Source organism: Cibotium barometz, chromosome 18 (assembly GCF_041138505.1).
Source record: "Cibotium barometz isolate CiBa-2024 chromosome 18, ASM4113850v1, whole genome shotgun sequence".
Lineage (NCBI taxonomy): Eukaryota > Viridiplantae > Streptophyta > Polypodiopsida > Cyatheales > Cibotiaceae > Cibotium > Cibotium barometz.
This window is the reverse complement of record NC_141063.1, coordinates 33293222-33319021: the sequence shown is the minus strand read 5'-3', so window position 1 is coordinate 33319021 and position 25800 is coordinate 33293222. Positions and strand designations below refer to the sequence as shown.

At 45.1% G+C, this 25800-nt stretch overlaps 1 protein-coding gene across 1 annotated transcript; it reads left to right on the top strand.

The window, feature by feature from the left end:
• The first annotated feature begins 2462 nt into the window (after positions 1-2462).
• LOC147629225 (NADPH--cytochrome P450 reductase-like) lies at positions 2463-23134 on the top strand. Its single transcript, XM_086812482.1, has 18 exons — positions 2463-3449; positions 3582-3644; positions 3762-3838; positions 3937-3994; positions 4190-4276; positions 4384-4420; positions 4506-4575; positions 20140-20334; positions 20483-20575; positions 20669-20888; positions 20998-21081; positions 21247-21398; positions 21483-21579; positions 21737-21889; positions 21971-22048; positions 22140-22262; positions 22342-22455; positions 22546-23134. The coding sequence occupies exons 1-18, from the start codon at positions 3075-3077 to the stop codon at positions 22624-22626; spliced, it is 2157 nt and encodes a 718-aa protein (XP_086668608.1). The 5' UTR covers positions 2463-3074; the 3' UTR covers positions 22627-23134.
• Positions 23135-25800: the final 2666 nt, after the last annotated feature.

Below are 25800 nucleotides of genomic sequence, written 5' to 3'. Positions count from 1 at the left end.
CGAGAGACCTTCGCGGTCCAGAGTCTGCAACTTCACGAGAGACCTTCACGCCTTCAAATTCACACATTCTACTATATGGGAAGGCCCTTATGAACCTTTCCCTAACATACTAACACTAATTAATAGCAAAAAAAAAAAGTGGCTTCCACCAGTCATTCGACTAACAATATATGGTTGTACAGATGTCTATGCCAGAATCTGAGTCCTGGGAGCAACCACCTCCAACACAAGCCAGCAGTGCCACAGGGTCCCAGAGTGCCAGCAAGCTGAGGAGCAACTTCTTGGGCCCTTATGCCCAGTCCTTTTCCAAGGAACTCTCATCAGAAGACAGGTCACTACACCACACGGGAAAATCACTCTACAGTGCTACAGTAAGAAGTGCCTCCATCTATTGGAAGATGCGGAAGTAAAGGATAAGTTGGAAAAAGTTGGCCTTAGCAGAATGGCTACAGTGCTACCTAGAGGGATCGACACAGACCTCTGCGCAGAATATCTCCATACATATGACAAGTAGACAAAGAGAGGAAAAATTACAAAGGCAGATGGTACCACGGAAGAGCTGCTCATAACAAAAGACCTCATCAGAGACGCTTTACAGCTCCCCGCGCAGTCAAGGCCCACAGACACACAATAGATACAATGCCCATCAAGGAGATGCTAAAGAGAGATTCTTATAACTCTAATGGGGCAGAGTACGAGAACATCAAGGATGAAGCCTGCAGGGCAATGTCATTGATGATGCAAATCAAACTAGTTGACAGGTATAACAGGGTCAGCCTTAACACGATTGCCAAAGCTCATGAAGAGAAGGAGGACGATTGGGCCTTTTTTATGCACAAGGAAATGGAAAATTATCTCAAGGCACATCAGTCCAAGGTCAGCAACCCATACCTGTTAACACAAATACTTAACCATGTGACACAGCGGCCAGTGAAAGATGAACCAGAGGAAAACTTGTCGTTAGCTCTCTATAGGTCTACCGTGAATGATGACTTTCTTGGACAAAGCTCGATAGGGCATAGAAATGCCGGGGTTGTTGGTGATGAATAAGGCTTTATAAGCATCGTATACTAGAGTTGTTTATTGAGAATTAAAAAAGCTAGGGATGTTTAAACACCTCCATTGCTACACAATACTATTGTAAGGTTGATTGATTGATAAAAAATAAATTATCTTGCTTTAAAGATGAAAGATGTGACACTTTCTACTTATTCTAGTTCTCCACCCATTGATTTTGTGAAAGCATTTGCTCCCCGTTGAAACTTTGAAGGTGCTCTCGTGGATGGTATCACACCTCTGTAGATCACCTTGTCTCTTTGCACAAGTTGGAGTGTTGTCTTTGTTTTACAATTTGATGTATGAATGTTGAGGTTGATGTATGAATGGTGGTGGTGGTGGTGGTGGTGGATGAGATCTAGACAGGTCCATCAGGATTTATAAAATGTTTACTTGCCTCATGTAATTTGAGCTTGAATAATGCAATGATTTAGTTCTTAAGTTTAGCTTAATATCATTTGTTTACCTTAATCCTCAATTAGTATCTTTAATCATGGAGTTAGTTGTTTGGTTTGATCCATGGCCCACTCTAGGCCTTTATTTGTTGTACAAGGTTTGTATCAATGCTCTAGAAACTATTCTTACCGAACCTTTATTTGTTGTATGGTCCATTCTAGGCCTTTATTTGTTGTATCAATGTTGGAGAAACTATTCTTACCGACTCTTACATCACAATGGGGGTTGATAATTTTGAACAATTATTTTCTTCATTCTTTCAATGAAGTATAACCAAAACTTTAAAATTTTAAAGAGGGTTCCTTATGTTAATGGTAGGATACTCTTTTTCAAATGGTATTTACAACTTGTTTATTATTAATAATGAAAAAGTACATCGGTAAATGAATGGATCCCACAAGTGGAGTTATAAACAAGACATGGCATGCATAGTCGGGTCGAGTTGGCCATGAGAGTTGGGTTGGGTAGAGTTGGTGTGACTTGTTGGTTCCTGAGAAGAGAACCCGGGTTTGAACCTTGACCCCGAACAAGTCTACAAGGTGAATTTAATTCAATAACAAATCTCTCGCAAAAAAATATCTTGTTTATCAATAGTAACAAAGAGTGCACACCAACCAACTTGGCAAGGGAATGGAAGTGAGAGAAGAGAACCCCAATTTGAACCCCCACGCCGAACAAAGTCTACAAGGTGACTTTAATCCAATAACCAATCTCTTGTCAAAAAAGCATGTTTATCAAGAATAACAAAGAATGCACACCAACCAAATTGGAAAGGGAATCGAAGTGACCGAGTGTTCGCAGAAGAACAAATGTTTCGAAGGACCCTTAAAAATTTCAAGGTTTTTTTGGTCCAAACTTTGTAATTTTTTGAGCTAAAGATGCCTTGAATGTTGCAGATTTTGAGAAATTAAAATTTACAGGTAAAAATGAAAAGGTGCAGAAGTTGAGGAAGGTGTGACCACCATCTGTGTCAGAAAGAATGACTATTTTGGGCTAGTGAATCACCGAGACAGGACAAAAGCCATCCATTCTCTTTGGGGCACCCGGCATGCTCCTGTGCGCTACATGCGGGCAGAAACCCTCCAAACCCAAAGTTCTTACATCGCTGCGTAGAATCTCCACGAGCCACAACAGGTTGCCCGGCCCTCGTATATGCTACTCTATACACACACACAGAGAGAGAGAGAGAGAGATTTGTAGCAGTCGCGCGCAAGACAGAGGCGCCCAATCGCCGCTGTTCTTGTAGGCGCCCAATTACTCCATTGTTGTTCTGGGCGCCCCCACGAGAGAGAGAGAGAGAGAGAGAGAGAGAGAGAGAGAGCATCTCTGTGTCTTTCAGGCTTGATATGGGCTCTCGAATCGCTTCGCCATCTCTATTTTGCCAGTTCTTTTTGCGTCTTTTACTGGGCGCCCAAATGCTTCGTTGGGCTGTTGTGGGCGCCTCCTAACTACTCCCTCTTTTTGTCGGCGGTCAATTAGAGTCACCAGATCCTATCCTTTCTAGGGTTTTTCAACAAAGACAAGGTGCTTCACCATATCTATAGCACAGGAAGACTTGAAAAATGCAAGGGGATGCGAGCATCAGCTGCAATTCTGTGGAAACTGGGATCATGGCAAGGTCCCATTTGGACTACCTGCTTTCTCTGGTGGGAAGCTCGGACGAATTGGCAAAGGTGAAGATAGGCCCTTTCACAAGTATTTCAGAGAGCTCTCTCTTGGTGGCCTTTGGTGTTTCTGCAGCTGCCCTGCTGCTGTCCATCGCCCTTCTCCTCTGGCGCCGCACCAGTGGGAAGCTCTCCCAGTCTTTTGTGCAATCGGCCCCTGCAAAGCTGCCCACACAGCTTTCCCAGCCAGAGCCTGAGCCAGAGGACCCTACCAAGAAGAAAGTTGCAGTATTCTATGGAACTCAAACAGGAACGGCTGAAGGTTTTGCCAAGGTAAATCACTCCCTTATGCTCTAATTAAGTTTTCTTGGCTGGCTTACCTCAACATTTATTCTGCAATTCACTCATGTTTCTGATACTACCATCTCAGTAATCATTGTGGTGTGGGGTTTGGCATGCCCTCAGGCGCTTGCAGAGGAAGGTCGGTCTAGATACGGTGACAGAGTGGTCTTCAAAGTAATCGACTTGGTAAGCTTTAACATGTAGGCATGCACAACTTTCCATTTGGGTGGCCATTTTCTTTATTTACTGGTGTTGGTACCCTATTAGCAGTTTCATGCTACCATTCTCCTTCCCTATTTGCAGGACGATTATGGTGCAGATGATGATCAATATAAAGAGAAGCTGGAGAAGGACACGCTTGCTCTATTTGCACTTGCCACGTACTTATCTATTTACGTTAATCTTGTGTATGCAAAACGTTTCAAAAATCCATTGTTTGTGAAGCATAATGAAGGTTCTATTCCGTTTTGCAAATCAGGTATGGTGATGGAGAACCCACTGATAATGCTGCGAGATTCTACAAATGGTTAGTTGAGGTACTGTGAAATTATAAATAGCATCAGTGATGGAGTGTATCAGCAACTCTTTTAAGTTGTTATTCCCCAGAATCTTTTCATGGAGGGATGATGATTTTACAGTGCTTTACAATTGTCATTAAGTGCATTCTCTGGAGGTTGAGATTCTGCTTGTGGTGAGCTTATATACCGACTTGGATGCTTATTTGATTTCAGGGGAAAGAGGACCATGGAGATTGGTCCTTGCATCTGTCGTATGCTGTTTTTGGTCTTGGAAACCGGCAGTATGAGCACTTTAATAAGGTGTGGCATCTACTTCAGAAGGCCAGGCAGGAGAGCTCATTCATGGTGTTGGTGATATCTTATTTATCGTGGTTGACTCATTTACTTGGTTTGCAATGATATTGCAGGTGGCGAAGATGGTTGATGAGGCACTGGCAAAGCATGGTAAACTTCTTGTCCAGGTTGATGGTTAGTGAAGGACCAACTGCTATTAATATTAAAGTGTATTAAAGGTTGCCGATATGTGCAGGTGCCAAGCAGTTGGTGGACTGTGGGCTTGGGGATGATGATCAGTGCCTCGAAGATGATTTTGCAGCATGGTATGCCCCCATTGTTTTCTGTCACATAGAATAGGCATGGCAACCTGAGGAGCCTACAGTTTGGAACAGTAGATTGTTGTTACTTGCAATCTGAAATTGTCGCTGCAGTGCGTGTTTTATTGAAAAAATGAGAATCTGTTAAGCTTGTAAATGTTGAATTCATCTGTAAATGTGTGAACGGATGAGATTAAGTTGATTGCCTATAGGCTGCTCAATTTCAACCTGCTGCTCCATACATGCCTCTGCTTCTGCCTGTTGCTGCTAGCACATTTGTGGTTATAGGGTTCATAAGTTATGCAACACATGCTTTGTCATATGTACACTAAGAGAAGTGTGCTATTTAAGACTACTAATATGCATAAAACTAGCCCTGCTATACAGCACTACTAGATAGCTATGTTGGAATGTCTGCCTGTGGTTTATGTTATAGTGTTGTATAGCAATAGTGTTGTATAACTATATGTGTGCTATATAGCAATAGTGTTATATATATAACTATAACACTATATAGTACTATAAAGTAATAGTATATGTAGTGTTATGTAGTACTACATAGTGCTATATAGTACGTAGGACTATCAATGCTAATAAATGGTGTTATATAGTGTATGAAGTACTATATAGTCGTATAGTGCCACTATACATTGCTATATATATAGTGTTATATAACTGTATAATGTGCTATATTGGTGAGGAGTTCCTGGGGACTAAATCTACAGAAGATTGTGAATCGTGATCCCCAATATATGGTGCAATATGAAGATTGTTGAAAACATGGGATAATACTTCATTCATACTCTCTCTATCAAAACATGTTGTCTTCATCGAGATTGTTTTTACAATACTGCTTGCATTCCTCTTCATCTTTGCATCATCAACATAGGAATCCTTGGCTTGGCTGCTTAGGCAGCCAAAAGCTGCCTTGAACGTGCACATTTCTACTTCATGATTTCATAGTCACAAGGGACGGGGGACGGGGATGGGAACGGGAACGGGATGCATGTTGGCAATAAGTAGGGAACGGGGATGGGAGAGAACGACACTTAAAAAATACATTTTTTAAAAGTTTTTCTACTCTACACTTATTCTACTTTGGAAGTATATCAAAATGAGCACAAATTTACACTAAAATGGTAAGCTTTTGATTCGTATTAACAAAATACACCGATCAAAGAGTGAAGGCGTTGACGGTTGATTGTATTAATAATTAAGTAGATACAAAATGAGTCGTGACTCAAGAGTTAGGACTAAGCCTTAAGGAGGCACAATACATGGAAGGACGAAAAACTTAAAAAGGCTAAAGCATGGAAAGACTCAAAAGTGCTAAAGCCTAGAGCTAAGTAGTAAGGCCCATGGGCCATGAATCATGATCCATGAATGATCATCCACGTGAAGTGCTCGCCTCATGGTCATGGGTAGCTTGTGCCAAAGGAACATTAAGCTTATTCTTACTGGCATGCTGATGTTGCACCTCATCCGCTTGTTGCTCTTCTTGTTGACTCATCTCCCACTCGGTGAAGGGATTTGTCTTCTTGGTCACGCTCTTGCAAAGCATTCGCAAGTTCGCGCTAACGAAGACAAGGTCATTGGCACGCTCTACCCCGAGTCGGTTCCTCTTCCTAGAGGTAATGTGGCTATAAGTGCTCCAAAGTTGCTTCAAGCAAGAGGAGCTGACAGCCTGGCTAAGTATGCAAATGGCCAATTGTAGCTCTGGTCCATCCGAACCAAAGTCCTCCCACCATAGAGCGGCACCAACTTTGGAGCGGTCAATCTGTGCATCATGACAACCATAGGAGCCATGAAATGACCTGTACATGGAAAGCTGGTCCCTAATCTTGTGCCTAACCGATGCATCAGGCACAAGACGGTCCAAGATGATCCTCCACCCAGCGCTCACCTCTCGGTCGCTCTCCTGCTTGTTGCCTTGGAATTTTGGGTCCACCACATAAGCTGCTGCATGCAATGGAGAGTAGTAGGAATTCCACCTTTCTAGACACAAGGCATGGATCTCCTCGTATTTATCTTCGTCAGGCACGAAGTCTTTCAACTTCTCTATCATGCGATCCATGGCCTTGTAGACCTTGCCTAGCATCTAAAATCCTTAATAGGTGGACTATGGGCCTCACCATAGCATCCGTGGTGGTCTTCACACTCTCCTACCAAGAGGCGTCATCCGCTCGTAACCTACACTCAGCCGGTGTTTGTACGGGACTCTTGCATGTCGATAAACTCGTTGCTAAGGAAAAGCTTCCTCAAAGCACCGCCACAATCCTTCAACCGGCCTAACATGAGGAAGTTGGAGGCAAACCGGGTGTTGGAATATTTGAGGAGAGAGAGAGAGGACCTCTTGTTGAACTCATGTCGAAGTCGTCGGTGGTTGAAGACAAAGGAGACCATGCTGTTGGCCTCCTCAATGAGCGGGCTGATCCATGGCAATGCCCCTATGTCCTTGAGGAGGTTGTCTAGGCAATGAGCCATACAAAAGGACACAGTGACATGTCCATACATACCTTGGAGGATAGCTCCCATCGCCCTATTCGAAGTCTCCTCATCAGCAACAAAGCCCACTACATGCTCAAGGGCCAATGATCTCCATGGTGGTAGCCCACTCCGCCACAAGCACATCTGCATTCTTTTTGGTGCTGGATGCATAATGAGATGAGATGAAGTACATCTCTCCGCGGGAATATGCAACCACGCTATGAATACTCCTCTTGCGGGGGTTGCTCCATCCATCCACAATGAGGGAGACTCCGTTTCTCTCCTATTGCCGCTTTGTGTTGTCGGCCGCTTGCTCTACGATGCGCTTCTCCTTCTCGAGCAATGTAGTGCGCATGCCTAGAGCTCGCCTGAAGCCACTGCCCGAACAGGTCACCGCCGTACTGCGCCCGCCTTGTGTACTTACTTGTATTGCGCCGTCGACTGTTGCTGCTCCGTACACTCTGTCGGCGACTTGTGCTGTCGCCTCCCGCTGACTGCACTTCGTGCCTCCCAGTTCGCTGCGTCGCTTGTGCCGACTGTACTTGCATCGCTTGCGCCTCCGCCGTCGCCTTGTACCTACGCTTGTGCCTCATATCTACGCCTCCGTCGATTGCACTCGCCACCCTTGCTTCGCCTGACTGTGTCAGATTTGCCACGCCGCCGACGGTACTCGCCGCCCTTGCTTCGCCCGATTGTACCAGCTACATTGTACAGCTGCCACCGCTACCTCTTGACTTCCCGAATGCCCTGCGCCAGCTGTGACAGTACCCGTTGTGTCCGTATATGTACTTGCCTGTACTGCTGTGTGCCGACTGGACCTGTAGCCTGCCTTGTTGAAGGCCCCCAATGCAAACTGAGTAATTTTCTTACTGATTTTTTCTGCAATTTTTCAAAAATTCAGAAATTGCTAGATAATTAGCAAATTAATGGCATTATTTTTGGGGCTTTTTACAATTGAGCTTGCAATTGCAAAATTGGCACACATTGGCATTGACTTCAGCAGATTTGATTTATAATTGCACTAGAAATTTGGGGATTTTGCAGAAATTGGCACTATTTGCAGGCAATTTTGGGTATTGCAGGCACATTTGGTTGGCATTGGAGCATTTCCTCCAAATTTTTGGAAATTACAGCATTATTGCAGCATTACTACTTGTTGAACACACTTGTGACCACCATGTCTGGTAATACTGGTGACTTATTTGGTATGCTTTCCGTTGAGGATAAGTTGGATGGCACCAACTATCCTATGTGGGCATACATGATGAAACATGTACTTGTTGCAAAGAATTTGTGGGTTTATGTATCAGGGGTTGATGTCAGGCCCATTGCTCCTGCACGAGCAGCAAGTACTTCAGGAACCATGGATGCAAGTGATGATGTATCTTCATGTGGTGCTACATCTTCTGTGCCTTTGCCACCCACTCCAGAACAGCTCAGATGGGATGCCAAGGATGCTCAGGCACATGCTTTGATTGCCCTCTCATGCAGAAGGCAGGTTATACCGCACATTCGTTCATGCACCTCTTCTAAGGGTGCATGGGATGTACTTGCTTCTTTGTATCAGGTTCGCAATGAGGCCCGTGTTGCCTATCTTCGCAAGAAGATTGAGTCTGAGCATATGGATGAAGGTGACTCAATGGATAAGTTCCTTACCCGCATCAAGGATTTGCGAGAACAGCTCATCAATATTGATGAGGTCATTCCAGATGGTTCACTTGTATCTACAGTGCTTCAGGGTTTGCCAGAATCCTATCAGGGTTTTGCTACTACTCTTCGTCTACTCATGAAGGGTAATCCAAACTTGTATACCTTTGATGAGTTGGTGACTCCCTTACTGCAGGAGGAGCAGTCTCGTTCTAATAGGACCACTATGCTTTCTGTTGATCAAGCATTTGGTGTCTTTGATCGAAACAAAGGTAAATCTGGGGCTTCATCTAGTGGTAAACCTAAGGGCAAACCACATGCCCATTCAGATTCTACCTCGTCTAAAGAGGGTGACAACAAGAAAAAGAAGAGATGCAACTATTGTAGAAAACCTGGCCATCTTATTGAGGAATGTAGGAAGCGCATTGAGAGTGAAAAGAAAAAGCAGCAGCAAGGTTTGGCTGCTACTGTGGACACTAAAGAAGAGGAAAAACTTTGCTCATGAGGGATATGCATTAGTGGTTACATGCTGTTTGCCTGCTTCTTGTATGTCTATCTCAGTTGGAGATTGGTACTTTGACAGTGGTGCTTCTAAGCACATACTTCTTGCAGAGATCTCTTTGCCAATTTGCAGGATTCACCTGCAGGTGGCATAGTTATGTGTGCCAATGATGCCTCTTACTCCATTTTCTTTCCTAAAGATGAGGCTATGAGGGCTGTCCGACCATTACAGCTTGTTCATAGTGATCTTTGTGGCCCCATGAGGGCTCCATCTTTTGGAGGACACTTGTACTTCATCACGTTCATTGATGACTACACTCGGTTTTGTTGGGTGTATGGTTTAAAATGAAGTCAGGTGCCTTTGCAGCTTTCAGAGACTTCCGTCCCATGGCTGAAAATGCATGTGGACACAAGCTTGTCACATTGCGTACAGATCGAGGGGGCATAGTCACAGGGGACGGCGCCTAGGAACGCGGGGACGCCGACACGGGACGGCGCAGGGACGGGGACGGACGGGGACGGACGGACGTCCCCTGTCTGGCGTTTCAAACCGGGGACGGCGTAGGGACGGCTGTCGGGGACGGCTGTCGGGGGACGGCAGATAGCCGTTGCGCCTGCCCGTTTCTGGCCGTTGCGCCCGTTTCTGGCCGTTGCGCCTGCGTGCTGCGTGCCTGCCCCACTGTAGCCGTTTATGGCTGTTGGGCTTGGGCTCTACTAGCCGTTTATGGCTGTTGGGCCTTGGCCCTCTCTCTCTCTTGCCTATCTATATAAGAGCCCACCTCTACAAGGCTACAAGCTGCCACACACAAGTTCATTGCTCATTGCTCAAGCTTCTTGAATCTTCTCAAGTTCTCTCGAGTCTCTTCCAACTTCCAAGTTCCAAGCTCTAGGGCCTAGGCTCTCACCTCTCCCTCAAGCCTCTTGAGTCTTGACTCTTCCAACTTCCAAGCGTCTAGGCTCTCTCTCTCTCTCTCTCTCTCTCTCTCATTCCTCAAGGCTCTCTCTCTCTCTCTCTCTCTCTCTCTCACTCCTCAAGGCTCAAGAGTCAAGCGGCAAGCCATCTTCAACCATGGCATCCTCCTCACGTGCCGGGGCTTCTCGTATAAGGACAACGGGATGGACATGGTGGGAGGAGGTAAACTACACCACATCCGTTCATGGAGGCGGTTCTCGGCCATGGGTATGCAAGCTTTGCCCGTACCGGCGAACGGGTGGCGCCGACAAAGTGCGAGCCCACCTCTTGCATGAGAGTGGGCATGAGGTGAGGTTTTGCACGAATGTCACGCCCGAGAAGAGACGGGAACTTCTTGACAAGCTTAGCGTCTACGAAGCGGTCGAAGCGACAAGAAGGACACCACGAGTGGCCGTGGATCCCGCGACGATGGGGAGAGGAACTCAAGCCTCTACCATGGAGTCATGTGGTGGATCGGGATCATGCACACCATCACCTTCGCCATCAAGTCGGAATGTTACTCCATCCACGACACCGGCACCCTCCATCTCCACGGCCTCTCAATCATTACGTGGCCCACGGCGACAATCTACACTTGGGGAGAATTGGAACCCCAAGTTGAAGGAGGAGGTGGATATGGCGGTGGCCCGCTTCTTCTTCCACGACCACATTGCCTTTCAAGCGGCTAGGTAAGTGCAATCGATCATTGCCAATTCATCATTCATGTTTTCATCATCCTAGTCTCCTTCTCATTAGTAAATTACTTTCTTGAATAGGTTGGAATACTTCAAGGTAATGGTTAAGAAGATTGGGGAGTATGGCTCAACCTATACGCCCCCCTCATCCGAGAGCTTGCGCACTACATTGCTCGACAAGGAGAAGCGCATTGTAGAGCAAGCGGCCGACAACACAAAGCGGCAATGGGAGAGGAACGGAGTCTCCCTCATTGTGGATGGATGGAGTGACACCCGCAAGAGGAGTATTCACGGCATGGTTGCATATTCCCGTGGAGAGATGTACTTCATCTCATCTCATGATGCATCCGGCACTGGGAAGAGCGCGGATGTGCTTGCGGCGGAGTGGGCTACCACCATGGAGATCGTTGGCCCCGAGCATGTAGTCGGCTTTGTTGCGGATGGGGAGCCTTCCAATAGGGCGGCGGGAGCTATTCTCCAAGGTATGTATGGACATGTCACGGTGTCCTTTTGTATGGCTCATTGCCTAAACAACCTCCTCAAGGACATCGGGGCATTACCATGGATCAGCCCGCTCATTGAGGAGGCCAACACCATGGTCTCCTTTGTCCTCAACCACCAAAGACTTCGGCATGAGTTCAACAAGAGGTCCTGTCTCTCTCTTCTCAAATATTCCGACACCCGGTTCGCCTACAACTTTCTCATGTTGGGCCGGTTGAAGGATTGTAGTGGTGCTTTGAGGGGGCTTTTCCTTAGCGACGAGTTTGTCGCCATGCAAGAGTCCCATACAAACACTGGCCAAGAGTGTAGGCTACGGGCGGATGACGCCTCTTGGTGGGAGCGTGTGAAGACCACAGATGCTATGGTGAGGCCCATAGTCCACCTGTTGAGGATTGTAGACGCTATGCAGCCATGCATAGGCAAGGTCTACGAGGCCATGGATCGCATGATAGAGAAGTTGAAAGACTTCGTGCCTGACGAAGACAGATACGAGGAGATCCATGCCTTGTGTCTAGGAAGGTGGAATTCCTACTACTCTCCATTGCATGCAGCAGCTTATGTGGTGGACCCAGAATTCCAAGGCAACAAGCAGGAGAGCGACCGGGAGGTGAGCGCTGGATGGAGGATCATCTTGGATCGTCTTGTGCCTGATGCATCGGTTAGGCGCAAGATCAGGGACCAGCTTTCGATGTACAGGTCGTTTCATGGCTCCTATGGCTGTCATGATGCACAGGTTGACCGCTCCAAAGTTGGTGCTGCTCTATGGTGGGAGGACTTTGGTTCAGATGGACCGGAGCTGCAGCAGCTTGCCATCCGCATACTTAGCCAGGCCGTCAGCTCCTCTTGCTTGGAGCAACTTTGGAGTACCTACAGCCACATTGCCTCTAGGAAGAGGAACCGACTCGGGGTAGAGCGTGCCAATGACCTTGTCTTCGTCAGCGCGAACTTGCGAATGCTTTGCAAGAGCATGACCAAGAAGGCAGATTCCTTCACCGAGTGGGAGATGAGTCAACAAGAAGAGCAACGGGAGGATGAGGTGCAGGAGCAGCATGCCAGTGAGGATGAGACTGAGGATGAGCTTGATGCTTCTTTGGCAGCCGCACAAGCTACCCATGACCATGAGGCGAGCACTTCATGTGGATGATCATTCATGGATCATGATTCATGGGCCTTACTACTTAGCTCTAGCCTCTAGCCTCTAGTCTTCAGCACTTTTTTGTCATTGACTCATTTGAGTCCGTCCTTGTATTTTGCCTCCTTAAGGCTCCTGAGTCCTGACTCTTGAGTCATGACTCATTTTGTATCTACTTAATTATTATCTTTGACTCAAAATCTTAGCATTTTAGTGTAAATTTGTGCTCATTTTGATGTGCTTCCAAAGTAGAATAAGTGCAGAGTAGAAAATTTTTAAAAAAAATTATTTTTTGAGTGCCGTTCCCTCCCCCGTCCCCGTTCCCTACTTATGGCCGTCCCCCGTCCCGTCCCCGTCCCCGTCCCCCGTCACCGTCCCCCGTCCCTTGTGACTATGCGAGGGGGTGAATATTTTTCAAATGAGTTCACAGCTTACATGCAGTTACATGGTATTTCTCATCAGTGTACTACCCCCTATACTCCTCAGCAAAATGGAGTTGCAGAGAGACGTAATCGTACACTCATGGAGATGGCACGTTGCATGCCCAAAAGCAAGGATCTGCCCAGTAAGTTTTGGCTTGAGGTGGTTATGTGTGCCAATTATGTGCTTAACCGTTGTCCCATTAAAGCCTTGAAATCTAAACCTGCCTATGAAGCATGGAATGGCAGGATTCTAGTGGTGACTCATATGAGAGTCTTTGGGTGTTTGGCATATATGCATGTGCCCACACAACAAAGACACAAGCTTGATGCAAAGGCAATCAAATGCATTTTCATTGGTTATAGTACTGAGAGTAAAGGATACAAACTCTATGTGCCTAATACAGGCAAGATCATTGTGTCAAGAGATGTTATCTTTGACGAATATGCATCTCAACCACTCGTCTCATGTACCAAACAGCCGTCTATTGGGCCAGAAGATGTCTTTGATACTTTGTTGCCTTTATTCAATTCAAATGTGGACAATGTAGAGTCAGTTTTAGCTCATTTACAGCCACCTATGCCTGCTGAAAACCAGCAAATTCAGCAGCTGAACATGCCTCAAATTGATCTTGAAATGCCTCAGATTGATTAGGATACCTTGGGTGATGCATTGGCAGAGGAATATGCAGATACTAGGAAGTCAAAAATTGTTCCTAGATGGCTGGTTGACACTTAACGTGATAGCAAACAGTCTACATTTATGCCAGGTCGTACACGTGCTGCTTCTCGCCATGCATCTTCACATTATGTGGATACAGCTCTTGTTGCCACCACTTGTAATGAGGAACCCATTTCTCATGTTGATGCATTGGAGAATGACCATTGGGTGGCAGCCATGCGTTCAGAGTTAGACTCCATTGACAAAAACGGTACTTGGGAGTTATGTGACTTGCCCCCGGGCAAGCGTGCTATTGGCACAAAATGGGCTTTCAAACTTAAGCGTAAGCCTGATGGTTCAGTTGATCGCCATAAGGCTCGCTTGGTCGCCAAAGGGTATGCCCAACGTAAGGGCATTGACTATGAGGAGACCTTTGCTCCCACTTCACGTATGACTACCATACGTACTGTTATTGCATTGGCTGCCCACAAGCAGTGGCATGTACATCAGTTGGATGTTAAAACTGCTTTTTTGAATGGCGATTTGCAGGAGGAAGTTTATGTGTCTCAGCCTCTTGGCTTTGTTCAAAAAGGTGCAGAAAATAAAGTATGCCGTTTACCTAAAGCACTGTATGGTCTTAAACAGGCTCCTCGTGCTTGGTACTGACAGAATATGCAGCAGAGATGATGACCAGATCTGGGAACACGAGCAAAACGCAGTGCAGAAAATCACAGCACAAGAGAGAGAGAGATAGAGGCGTGTAACTCTGCTCTATATACACAAGAAGATCCCGAGAAATAATACAAAAAATGACAAGGGACTGGGGGCCTATTTATATGGCCCTCCCATCAGCAGTCGGCCTGCTGTAGGGCAGCTGACTGGACATCTACGACCTGCAACAGTAGTCGACCAGCAGTGAGGGTCCACGACCTGTCGAGTTCAGTTGGCCAGCTCTAGAATGGGAACACAAACATGCTGATGCAGTCGGCCAGCAACTGGATCCTCCTGCCAACTCAGGTTGCCCCCCAAGCCGCAAAAAAAATGGAAAAAAATAAGGAAAAAATGGGGGGAAAATACGGAGAGTGGGGAAAAATGAGAAAACACCTCATAAGGGCGGGCACACCCACAACAAAGGCCCTGGTGTATAAAAATAGACAGGAGATGACTTCTAACACCCCCTCTCAGCTCCTGGCTGTGAAACCAACCACAGGTAGCTGGGGAGCCACCTGAGCAAATCCTGAGATAGCGACTTCGTGAAGAGGTCCACCGTACTGTCCTCCGTCGAACAGAACTCTAGCAAGATGTCATCAGCAACGATCTGTTCACGAACAAAGTGCCTCTGGATGACCATGGGTTCCTCCAGTGGAAGCCCAAACCTGCAATGCAACCTCTGCATCCTTACCACCTCACAAGCAGCATCACAAGCAGCCCGGTACTCTGCCTCTGTCATCGACAAGGCAAAAGATGACTGCCTCTTACTGCTTCGTAAAACTGCTCCTGGGCCTGAAGTAGATCTCCTCGTGTCCTGATCTCCTCCCCAAACTGAGTCACTCCAAGCGTGGAGTCGGACTCCATCAATCAATCCCTCTTCTGTGTACAAGAGTCCATGATCCTTCGCATGCCGCAGAAACCATAGGAAACGCAATCCTGCCTCCCAAAGAGTCATCCGCAACCATGAGCTCAACTGTTTCGTCAGGAATCTCCTGTCCAATCTGGTGTCCATCAACCAGATCAATGAACCATTCTGCTTTTGAGTCAAAGAGGCATCACACTGCTCACAAGGATCAACACCTATTACGGTGCAAAAACAAGTCCTGGAAACCTGCTGAAGACCACGCAAGGCCTTCTGAAACCTGTCAACCACCCCCTCTGAATCCGGAACCACAAAGCCTGGAGTATGCACCTCCTTCTGCAAGTAATCAACTGCCACCTGCCTGGCTTTCCGAAAGGTCCCCGTGGAAAGAACATCCTCATCTACAGGAGGTTCTTTGTCCCGAATACTACGAGACATCAGAGCATAAGTTACCTGTTCAGTTTCCTCCGACTGACGAACACAAGAACTACCAACATCAGTACTGGAGAGTTCTTGCCAACTTCTGCCATCTACTGGCCACCATCTAGTCGCGGAAAGCCTGCACCTGCAGCGTATCCACACTTAAGTGGCCATTACTAGACTGCCACTCATCACAAACCTGAGGACCTGGGAGAGAGAGCGCTGAAAGCTTGTAAACTCCATTCTCCACTCCGCCTTCCCAAACCACTTGGCCTGTTGCTTTGTCCCGGAGAGCAACAAAATGCTCATCAAACTCCACCCGTACGCCAGTCTTGCAAACCTGATGCACTGACAACAGATGAAAACTAAGTGACGGAACATACAACACCTGGGAGGAATGCTTCCCCCCTCTGCCATTGGGAACTATCTCCATCCTGCTCTAACTGTGAACTAGGATAGTGGATGTATCCCCAGTAAGAATGTGACCAGAAAGCCTGCAGAGATCTTGTAAACCGGAACGGGAAGGAGTCATGTGCCTGGAAGCACCACTATCTAGAATCCACTCCTGAGTATCCGTTGCGGAGAGTCCTCCAATCTCCTCCCTGCTTGAAGAAAATGAAACATCAGTGTCCACCACCTCCAGGTGCACAAAAGCCGGAGTCTTCATGATTGCTGCTGAGGAATCTTCACCCTTCTCGGTCTTCCGCTTGGGACACTGCCTCCAATAGTGGCCTTTTTCGCCACAATCATTACAGGTCCTCTCTGCCTTTCTCGCGGTCAGTAACGGACTTCTTCTCAGAAGACTTCTCCGATGAAGCCTTCCCTTTGCCCGTGTTACGGCCTTTCGACCGTTGGCTAGTTAAGGCCTCTGAACCTCCACCCTGAGGAGGGTTTGTGAATCGTTCCTCCTGGTCTAGGACCATGGGCACAAGCTCCTTCCACATGATGGTGCTGAGCCTGCCACTGGTAATCAAAGACGAGTAAAATGCTGAGTACTGAGAGGGCAAGTGTGACAGCAACGTTATGGCCATGTCCTCTGACGATATCTCCTTCCCAGCCTAAAGAACTTCCTGCTGAAGAGCCTACAGCTTGTTAATATGCTCCCGCATCGTTGCTGACTTTGCAGGGCTCATAACCCGCATTTGTACTTCCAAAGAAATCCTCTTCATGGGCGATACCCTGTTGTAAAGAGAGGCCAAATGCTGCCATATACCTCTGGCCAGTGTCATATGCTTTACATGATTGATTACCTGCGGTGTGCAGTTGAGAAAGATAAACGAACGGACCCTGGCGTTGACACGATCCCACATCTGTGTCTGAGCCTCCCGGTCCTTTCGGATCGACGGTAACTCCCCTTCCTCTACTTCCAGCCGTGGAACACCAACAACAACGAAATCAGCGAGGTCGTAAGACTCCAGAACAGATTCCATCATAACCTTCCATATGCCGTAATTGTTCCTGTCCAACTGACGGTCCACTGGGAACGTGGGGAGTGTCGGGATCTTCACATGCCTCTCGGCCATCTCAAACAGATCTGCCATTGCGGGGATGTACTCGAAAAGGGTACTCGAAAAGGGTGGGTGGGTGGGTGGGAACAAAGAAGAACTAACACTTGCAAGTGGCTGTCCAGCAAATCAGCCCGCCGTCCTCTTGCTTCTCCTCTTCCCGAACAGTCCCAAACAGTCCACCAATCAGCAACACAACAGTCCCCCTCTTGCTCACACAAATCCCAAGAACTATCTAGAGCCTAGGCTCTGATACCATGACAGAATACGCAGCAGAGATGATGACCAGATCTGGGAACACAAGAGCAAAACGCAGTGCAGAAAATCACAGCACAAGAGAGAGAGAGAAAGATAGAGGCGTGTAACTCTGCTCTATATACACAAGAAGATCCCGAGAAATGATACGAAAAATGACAAGGGGCTGGGGGCCTATTTATATGGCCCCCCCATCAGCAGTCGGCCTGCTGTAGGGCAGCCGACTAGACATCCACGACCTTCTACAGCAGGCCGACTAGACATCCACGACCTGCAACAGCAGTCGGCCAGCACTGAGGGTCCACGACCTATCCAGTTCAGTCGGCCAGCTCGAGAATGGGAACACAAACATGCTGATGCAGTCGGCCAGCAACTGAATCCTCCTGCCAACTCAGGCTGCCCCCCAACCCACAGAAAAATGGGAAAAAATAAGGGAAAAATGGGGGAAAAATACGGAGTGGGGAAAAATGAGAAAACACCTCATAAGGGCGGGCACACCCACAACAAAGGCCCTGGTGTATAAAAATACACAGGAGATGACTTCTAACAGGTACCACAAAATTCATACATACTTGACTGCCAAAGGGTTTCAGAATAGTTCAGCTGAGAGTACACTTTATGTACGCCACATTGGGAACAATGTTCTCATCCTTATTCTTTATGTGGATGACATGCTCGTCACTGGTCCTGAAGAAGGTGATATTTCAGCTTTTAAAGTTGATTTGCAGCATGCATTTGATGTCACAGACATGGGGCATTTACATTACTATGTCTGTGGGCATTTACATTACTATTTGGGCATACAGTTTATACCTTTTGGAGGTGGTATCATGTTATCTCAATGCAGATATGTTGAGCAGCTCTTTGAGCGTTTTCACATGACAGATTGTAAACCTGTTTCTACTCCTATGGAACCAGGTCTAAAACTGTCACTTGAGCATGCTGGTGAGCCTTTTGATGTTGCTACCTATCAGCAAGCTATGGGATGCCTTATCTACTTATGCTCTACTCGTTTGGACATACAGTATGATGTTTCCCAGTTGAGCAGATTTATGCATTGTCCGAGCACTATGCATTGGCAAGCGTGTAAGTGTGTCTTTCGCTATCTCAAAGGCACTGCAAACTTTGCCTTGTTTTATGGCAGTTCTTCTACACTATGCTTGCTTGCATTTACAGACAGTGATTGGGCAGGTTGCTATGACACGAGAGTGTCAACCAGTGGTAACTGTTTTCTTCTTGGTGACTCATGCATCTCATGGCTCAATAAGAAGCAGCCTACAGTGGCCACTTCTAGTTGTGAAGCTGAATACAGGGCAGCCTTTACAGCTACTGTGGAATGTGTTTGGCTACGACGCCTTCTAGCCGATCTTGGTGTTGGATAGCAGTCCCCTACCACCATTTACACTGACAGTCGGAGTGCTTTGGCAGTTGCACGAAACCCAGTATTTCATGCCCGCACAAAGCATATTGAGGTTCACTATCACTATGTTAGGGAAAGGCTCCATGCAGGAGAGATTGACTTGGCTTATGTGTCTACACATGCCAATATAGTAGATGGGTTTACAAAGCCTCTTTCGAGGGAAAAGTTTGAAGCTTTCCGCGAAGCTTTAAGCTTACAGCCTCTTCCAGGGTAGTCTGCTACACCCTGTCCCTGTTCACACCATTCACTTGAGGGGGGTTTGTTGGTCATGACCACTCCCGGCTAGTTCAGGTGTGAACACAGCTTACTCACGGGCACTTTTTCCCTGTGACTGGACACAGGTTTTTTCCCCGTGTGAACACACTTGTGTGTTGGGCACTTTGCCCTAGGCCTTTTAGTACTCACTTGTACTTTCGTTTTCAGATCATTATCGAGTACATCTTTTCCAGCACTCTTGAGCTTCACTCATTTTTCTCTCCCTTGCAGCTCTGTGTGTGTGTGTGTGTGTGTCTGTGTGTAGGCTTCTCCCCCCATACCCAACATTCTCTTCCTTCTCTTGGAGGCCATTTGACTATCCTCAGTCCGATCTTTGTACGTGTGAAAAGTTAGGAAGGAATATTACGCAAGAGTCTCTGTAACATACTTATGATCGTGCTGAAAGATAAAAGCAAAAAGCTACCAGCAAAGTTGAGCAGACTCAAAATTATAAGAGCTGAAAGCAAATAAAAAAGTAAATGTACCCCAGTAGCAGGTTTGTACCATTGCATAGAGTAGGGTTGCCATTGCAGCTTAACTTTGAGTAGCTACTTGCAAAATTTTTTATGTGCTTCAAGGGTTTAACTAGAGTTGTTTCCGTACGGTGTACGATGGCTTATTGTACGGAATACCGTACGGATTTTTCTAAAATTTTTTTTCCAAGAAGAAAAAAATTACTTTTTTTGGGAGGTAATGGTCTTTTTTTTGCTTATCTATGGCTGTTTGAGCTTCCTCTGGACTATGATACTTCCCTCCTTTTTAAAATACTCCATATCTGGAATTGGAAATACCTAAGTTTATAAATATTTTTTTAAAACACTGTATTTTATCGTACAACAAGAAATTTTTTTATATCGTACCGTATTTTCTTGTACGGTATTGTATCGTACGAACCATACGGTATTGTACTTGACAACTATGGGTTTAACACAACGGACATCTAGGATTTATGGCATGTTAGCTGCATGTAATATAAGGTTTCTCAAATGAAGCCTTGTGAGTGGGATTCGTATAAACCAGATCAAATTTCGGCTGTTTTACATTTAAACTGACGCCAAGATTGTTCGTAACTGATGTTTGATTTTATGGCGTATAGCTAATCTGGTGAATTTGATGGCATATGTTAATGGCTATTGTCACCTTGCAGGCGAGAACAGTTGTGGCAAAAGCTAGATCCCCTACTCATGGATGTAGCCGACAATAGTTCACCAACTGTAACCAATCCTTACACGGCCTCTATTCCTGAGTATGGACTAATCATTCACAAGGTTGGGACACCCTTGCATGAAGAAATGTATACAAAAAGGAATGGCCAAATTCATGATATTCATCATCCATGCAGGTAGGTGCTTGTGGGATGGTGGTTTCTTCATGCGTTTGCATTCATTTGGCTGTTATTGTAGTCAACTTTTTGCGCTTGTGATCAATGTGCTGCCTTTCTTACTCATTTAATGCAAAGGATTTTTGAATCTATTCGGTGGACATTGCAGAGCTGATGTCGCCGTTTGCAAAGAACTGCACACGACAGCATCTGACCGCTCATGCATTCATTTAGAATTTGATATATCAAGGTCAAGTGTGATGTAAGTTGTATCCCTTAATTTAGTTGTGAAGTCTTTTTGTAAATAATGTCCAAAAATGGGAAGGCTTACATTTGTAATCACTTTTCTTTGTAGGTATGAAACTGGAGATCATGTAGGGGTTTATGCGCTGAACTCAATGGAAAATGTCGAGGAAGCTGCCAAAGTGCTCGGTGTTCCTTTGAATACAATATTTTCGCTACATGCAAAGGATGCACTGCTTGGTGGGAGTGCACTACCGTCTCCATTCCCTGGACCTTGTGACCTAGCAATGGCACTTGCACGCTATGCTGATCTGCTGAACCCTCCTCGAAAGGTAGATCTTTTAGGAGTTAGTGTTTCTGAGGCCTTTTGCATTGTGTGTATTGAAGTTTCCCTTAAATCCTGTCTCTCATTGAGCTGGTGTGGTTTCGTTATTCATGCAGGCTGCTCTTCTTGCGCTAGCAGCCTATGCATCTGACCCTGAAGAGAGGGAGGGGCTCAAGTTTTTGGCGTCTCCTCTAGGAAAGGTTTGTGTGTGTGTGTGCATGCATGTGTTGGTGTGTGTGGTTACATGCGGCTGCTTGTGCTTGTGTGTGTGCGTGTGTTGGTGTGTGTATGGGTGCTGATTAGCTTTGTTGTGAACAAATAGCCTGCAGGCTTTGAAGTTGGTATTTGGTGCTTTCTGTTTGCAGGAAAAATACCAGAAGTGGATTGTTGCAAGTCAAAGAAGCCTTTTAGAGGTCATGGCTGAATTTCCCTCTGCAAAGCCTCCTCTTGGGGTCTTTTTTGCAGCTATTTCACCTCGCCTTCAGCCTCGCTTTTATTCGATCTCTTCTTCTCCAAAGTAACTTTTACTTTGTTCAGGACTTTGGATTGGTGCAATGTTATGTCTTAGTCTGCTTGAGCTGCCAGGAATGTCGTTTTGCAGGTTTTCTCCAGGCAGGATACATGTCACATGTGCTTTAGTTCATGGTCCAAGTCCCACTGGCCGAATACATAAAGGTGTTTGCTCCACATGGATGAAAGTAAGGAACAGCTTTTCCTGCATTAAATCACTGCATGCCTTTTGACCCTTGTCTTGTGTCTTGAATCTTTTTAGATCAAGTAGAGTAGCAGAGGATTTATGGTGTTCAGCTAATGGTTTTTCTATTGTCGCTGCACTTGTGCATGTTTTTGATACAGTGTGCTCTTCCTGCGGTTGAGGTGGGGAATGACTGTAGCTGGGCACCCATATTTGTGAGGCAGTCCAATTTTAAGCTGCCAGAGAACTCGTTAACACCAATTATTATGGTTGGTCCGGGCACTGGGTTGGCGCCTTTCAGGGGATTTCTCCAGGTCCGTTCGATGTCTGGACACTCACTTGCAAGCCTTACTTGTGTGGTGATTTCTACTGCTGAAGATTGGTCGGTGTTTCAGGAGAGAGCCGCCTTGCTTGGGTCTGGGAAAGATCTGGGACCTGCGATGCTGTTTTTTGGCTGCCGGTCAAGGAAGCAGGTACCATTTTTGAATGGTTGGAAATTGTTTCTTGGCTTGAACATCTGCTGTGATGGGATATTATCTTTCTAAATCAGACTTGATTTTTCAGGACTACATCTATGAAGAGGAGCTTCTTTGGCATGCTGAGAAAGGCACGCTGACAGAGCTGTCTCTGGCATTTTCTAGGGATGGACCCAACAAAGAGTACGTCCAACATAAAATGGCTGAAAAGGCAAGTATATGGAAGTTGTCAGGTTTTCTTGTTTCTCATAAAATCTACAGTTACTCACATATTTGATTAACTTAACCAGGGTGCGGTGCTCTGGGACATTCTTTCAAATGGAGGTTACCTTTATGTCTGCGGTGATGCAAAAGGCATGGCCAGAGATGTGCACCGAACACTCCATGCTATCATACAAGAGCAGGTCTCTTGAGGGTCAATTTTTGTTGATAAATGGAGGTTATTATGCAAGTCATATCAAATGCTTATGTCTGGGAATGGTATGCGCTGGCAGGCTATGGTTAACAATATCAAAGCAGAAGCCATTGTGAAGCAGCTCCAGAACGATGGGAGATACCTACGTGACGTCTGGTGATACTTCCCAGGAGGCTGCAGTAGGTCTTGGTGGTGGGATGCTGATTGGAGGGTTGGCTTACCAAGATGATGTTTCCTTCAAATTGGGGTTGTATAATGAGTTGGAAGTGCATGCTAATGTAGAGTGTTCTATAGCTTCCAAGTATTTTTTTGGAGGGTTGGCTTACAAAGATGGAAGTTCCCTTCAAATTGGGGTTGTATGATGTGTTGGAAGTGCATGCGAATGCAGTGTGTTCTATAGCTTCTAGTATTTTCTTGAATTAAGGTACACAATCATCATTTCTATATGGAGAACAATGGTACAGTGGGGCTGTCGCATGTCGCATGTCGCCTTGTAGATTATACAGCCATGTCAGTCGATTCATTTATTCATTATTTTGATACACAGACAAGTGGGCAGATTTACTGGAGTCCCCGGCTGCACGAGCCTGGGAAACTCTGTCCACCTCTCTCCCTTTCTCTCCCCCTGTGCATATTGTTTTACTTTTTTGTCTCATATACCCTATTGGTGACAAGTGTGTATTTAAGTTGCTGATAGATCATTTGGCTTTTACTTTGTATTAAGCAATGGATCATTATAGATGTCAGTACATTTTGAGTGGCCATCATTTGGCTTTTACTTTGTATTAAGCAGTGGATCATTATAAATGTCAATACATTTTGAGAGCCTATGTGATCCTTTGTCGGAATGAAGGATAGTTTGTGTAGTGAGACTCGTCAAAATTGGACTGACCTTATCATGTGGATTGGTTATGCCAATTGTCACGAGTGCTTACATCAGTAAAGAATGTTACAGTTGGGACTAACTACCATAATGTGTGGGTTTTTCCTACAGTTAAGATTAGCTACCTTAACACATGGATTTGTCTAAGGTCAATAGAGCACTGTTGGTCTTAAATAAGTGGAGATAACCTAAAAGACTTGCTTTGTTTGGCTCTGACCCTATAAATGCGAGTTAAGGGTGAAAGTCTATTACAGGAACTAGCAAGGAATAGGTGTATACCATATGGTCATGTAGAGTGTGTAACATAACGAGGATACAATCGCCTATTCGACCTATTTGAGTGAGTGCGGTGCTCGGTGTGTCGTGTGGGTGTGGATCCAGTCTAGCCCTAGGGTAGGCTATGGATTGTTGAATTGATAGAAGTCTAGTATAGGACACGTCTATCACTCATATGTGGGTAAGGTGTTCTATGAGTCTGGATACCTTGTGGGTAAGGTAGCCCAGGGGTAGGCTATGGATTGTTGTGCTCAACTATGTCACCAACTTATCGCTTCATACTTGGGAGATGATCCAATGGTGTCAAATCTATGGTTGACCACCTACTATGTGTGCATGTATTTTGATACTCTAGATGCGAGTTATCTTAGGAAGACATAGGGTGGGATGTTGCAACTTTTGTGAATCACCCAAAATTCGAGAAACGAACAAAGAGGATGTTAACCACTTGGTTAACATGGTTTTACTTGCCCGACCTACTATAAGTTGCTTTGCCATCTTACTCGTTTGAATTTGCACTTATCTTTTGTAAGATGGTGTTGGAACATATAAACTTACCATGTGTTTAATGTCAAATAGGAAAAGTTTGACTCCATTTATATACTTGCTTAATATAGATTGGATTGTTTTTAAGTTTCATTGGCTTAGTGTGAAAACTAATCAGTTGTATGTAAGTCATTTTTGACAAAAAGCAATACACAATCATTTCTTTGCAAGTATTCTTTTAAGTTTCGTTGGCCTAGTGTGAAAACTAATCACTTGTATATAAGTCATTTTTGACAATAAGCAATATATAATCATTTCCTTGTAGTAGAATACTTGTGAACTTCCTTCTTCTCTAATCTTGCTTGCTTGATGGATGCATGCTAAATAGGTTTGTTTGTAGGTTTTCTTACTTGCATTAGTCAATTCTTCTTCCCTTGCTTTTTGTGAGAGAGAACCATCGTGAAGACATCTCTCTATTTGTTCCCATCTAGGTGAAGAGAGCTCTCTCTTTATCCCATCGACAAGGAGCATTCTGGTGTGACAATTGATTGAGGACACGATGGATGAGCTGTTGCACTTCCATAGGGAGGTTGTAATTGTGGCTCTAACACATCCAATGACACATGCTTTGGCAAGGTCTTGACTTCAACGTATTTGGTGTCGTCATCGGGGACTAGCCTAGGGCGGCTTCTTTTATGCGTCCATTTTAATATTGCTTGTCGGTGTTTATTAGGAGGTTAGACTTTGAATAAAATACAATTTTGAAGCTTTGTAGGTGTTAGTTTTCTTATGTTCAATTGTGTTAGTGTATTTCATTTTTCACACCTTAACGAGAAATCTTGGTTTCTTATTGATTTGTATGATTTTGAAGATCATAAGGCTTTGATCTTATTGCATTGAGCTAAGGAATAGCTTAGCAATTGTGATTACGAGTGAAATTCACTCTGAAAACATAAGCATTAAGCTTCATTAGGTGTGAATTAGAGGGATAGATAATTATTGTGTATGTAATTCATATTTTTAATACATTATAAATTGGTAGCAAAGAAGCATGTAAAATCAATAAAAAACAATAAAAAAATACTTAAAACACTTGCATAACTATCATTAACTAGGATTTCGATCTTTAATTACTTTCTATCAGGTTTAAAAATCTTAAAAAAACATCAAAAATTAGGTTAAACGAGCTGTCGGGTTGGGAGAAGTCAACCCATAGTTTCACGAAAAAAAATGAGTCAAATTCATGAGTCGAGACATGAGCCACAAGCTTAGAGATGTGAGTCATGAGTCTAGACATGTGAGCCATGAGTTTGGAGACGTGAGTCTAGAGGTAGTTAGTTGCCAACCAATTATTATTGTCTTAAAGACTTGTTAAGGATATACCTACTCGTGTCTTTAAGGATTTTCTTATTATACAATTTGTACCAATTATAATTTTCAAGGAAAATTCTTATTCTTAGTAATTATTGAGACATTAACGTATAATTATTGTCCACAATAATTGCACACCAATCTTGTCATAGGCTTAGTGCATAAAATTTCATATCCTAGGTGAATCTATTTTAAAAAAATAAAGCACGTGAGCCTAGTTCATCCAAAACAGACGTGAGCTTGTGAGTTAACATGCAAGACGCGAGTAATTTTGGCATAAGTCAATAAATGTTGAGCCAATAGGCGTAAGTCAACAGA

Coding starts and splice junctions, on each gene's coding strand:
- LOC147629225 (XM_086812482.1), top strand. CDS start 3,075: ATGCAAGGGGATGCGAGCATCAGCTGCAATTCTGTGGAAACTGGGATC. Junction 3,450..3,581: donor CGGCTGAAGGTTTTGCCAAG/GTAAATCACTCC, acceptor GCATGCCCTCAG/GCGCTTGCAGAGGAAGGTCG. Junction 20,889..20,997: donor TGCTGAACCCTCCTCGAAAG/GTAGATCTTTTA, acceptor TTATTCATGCAG/GCTGCTCTTCTTGCGCTAGC.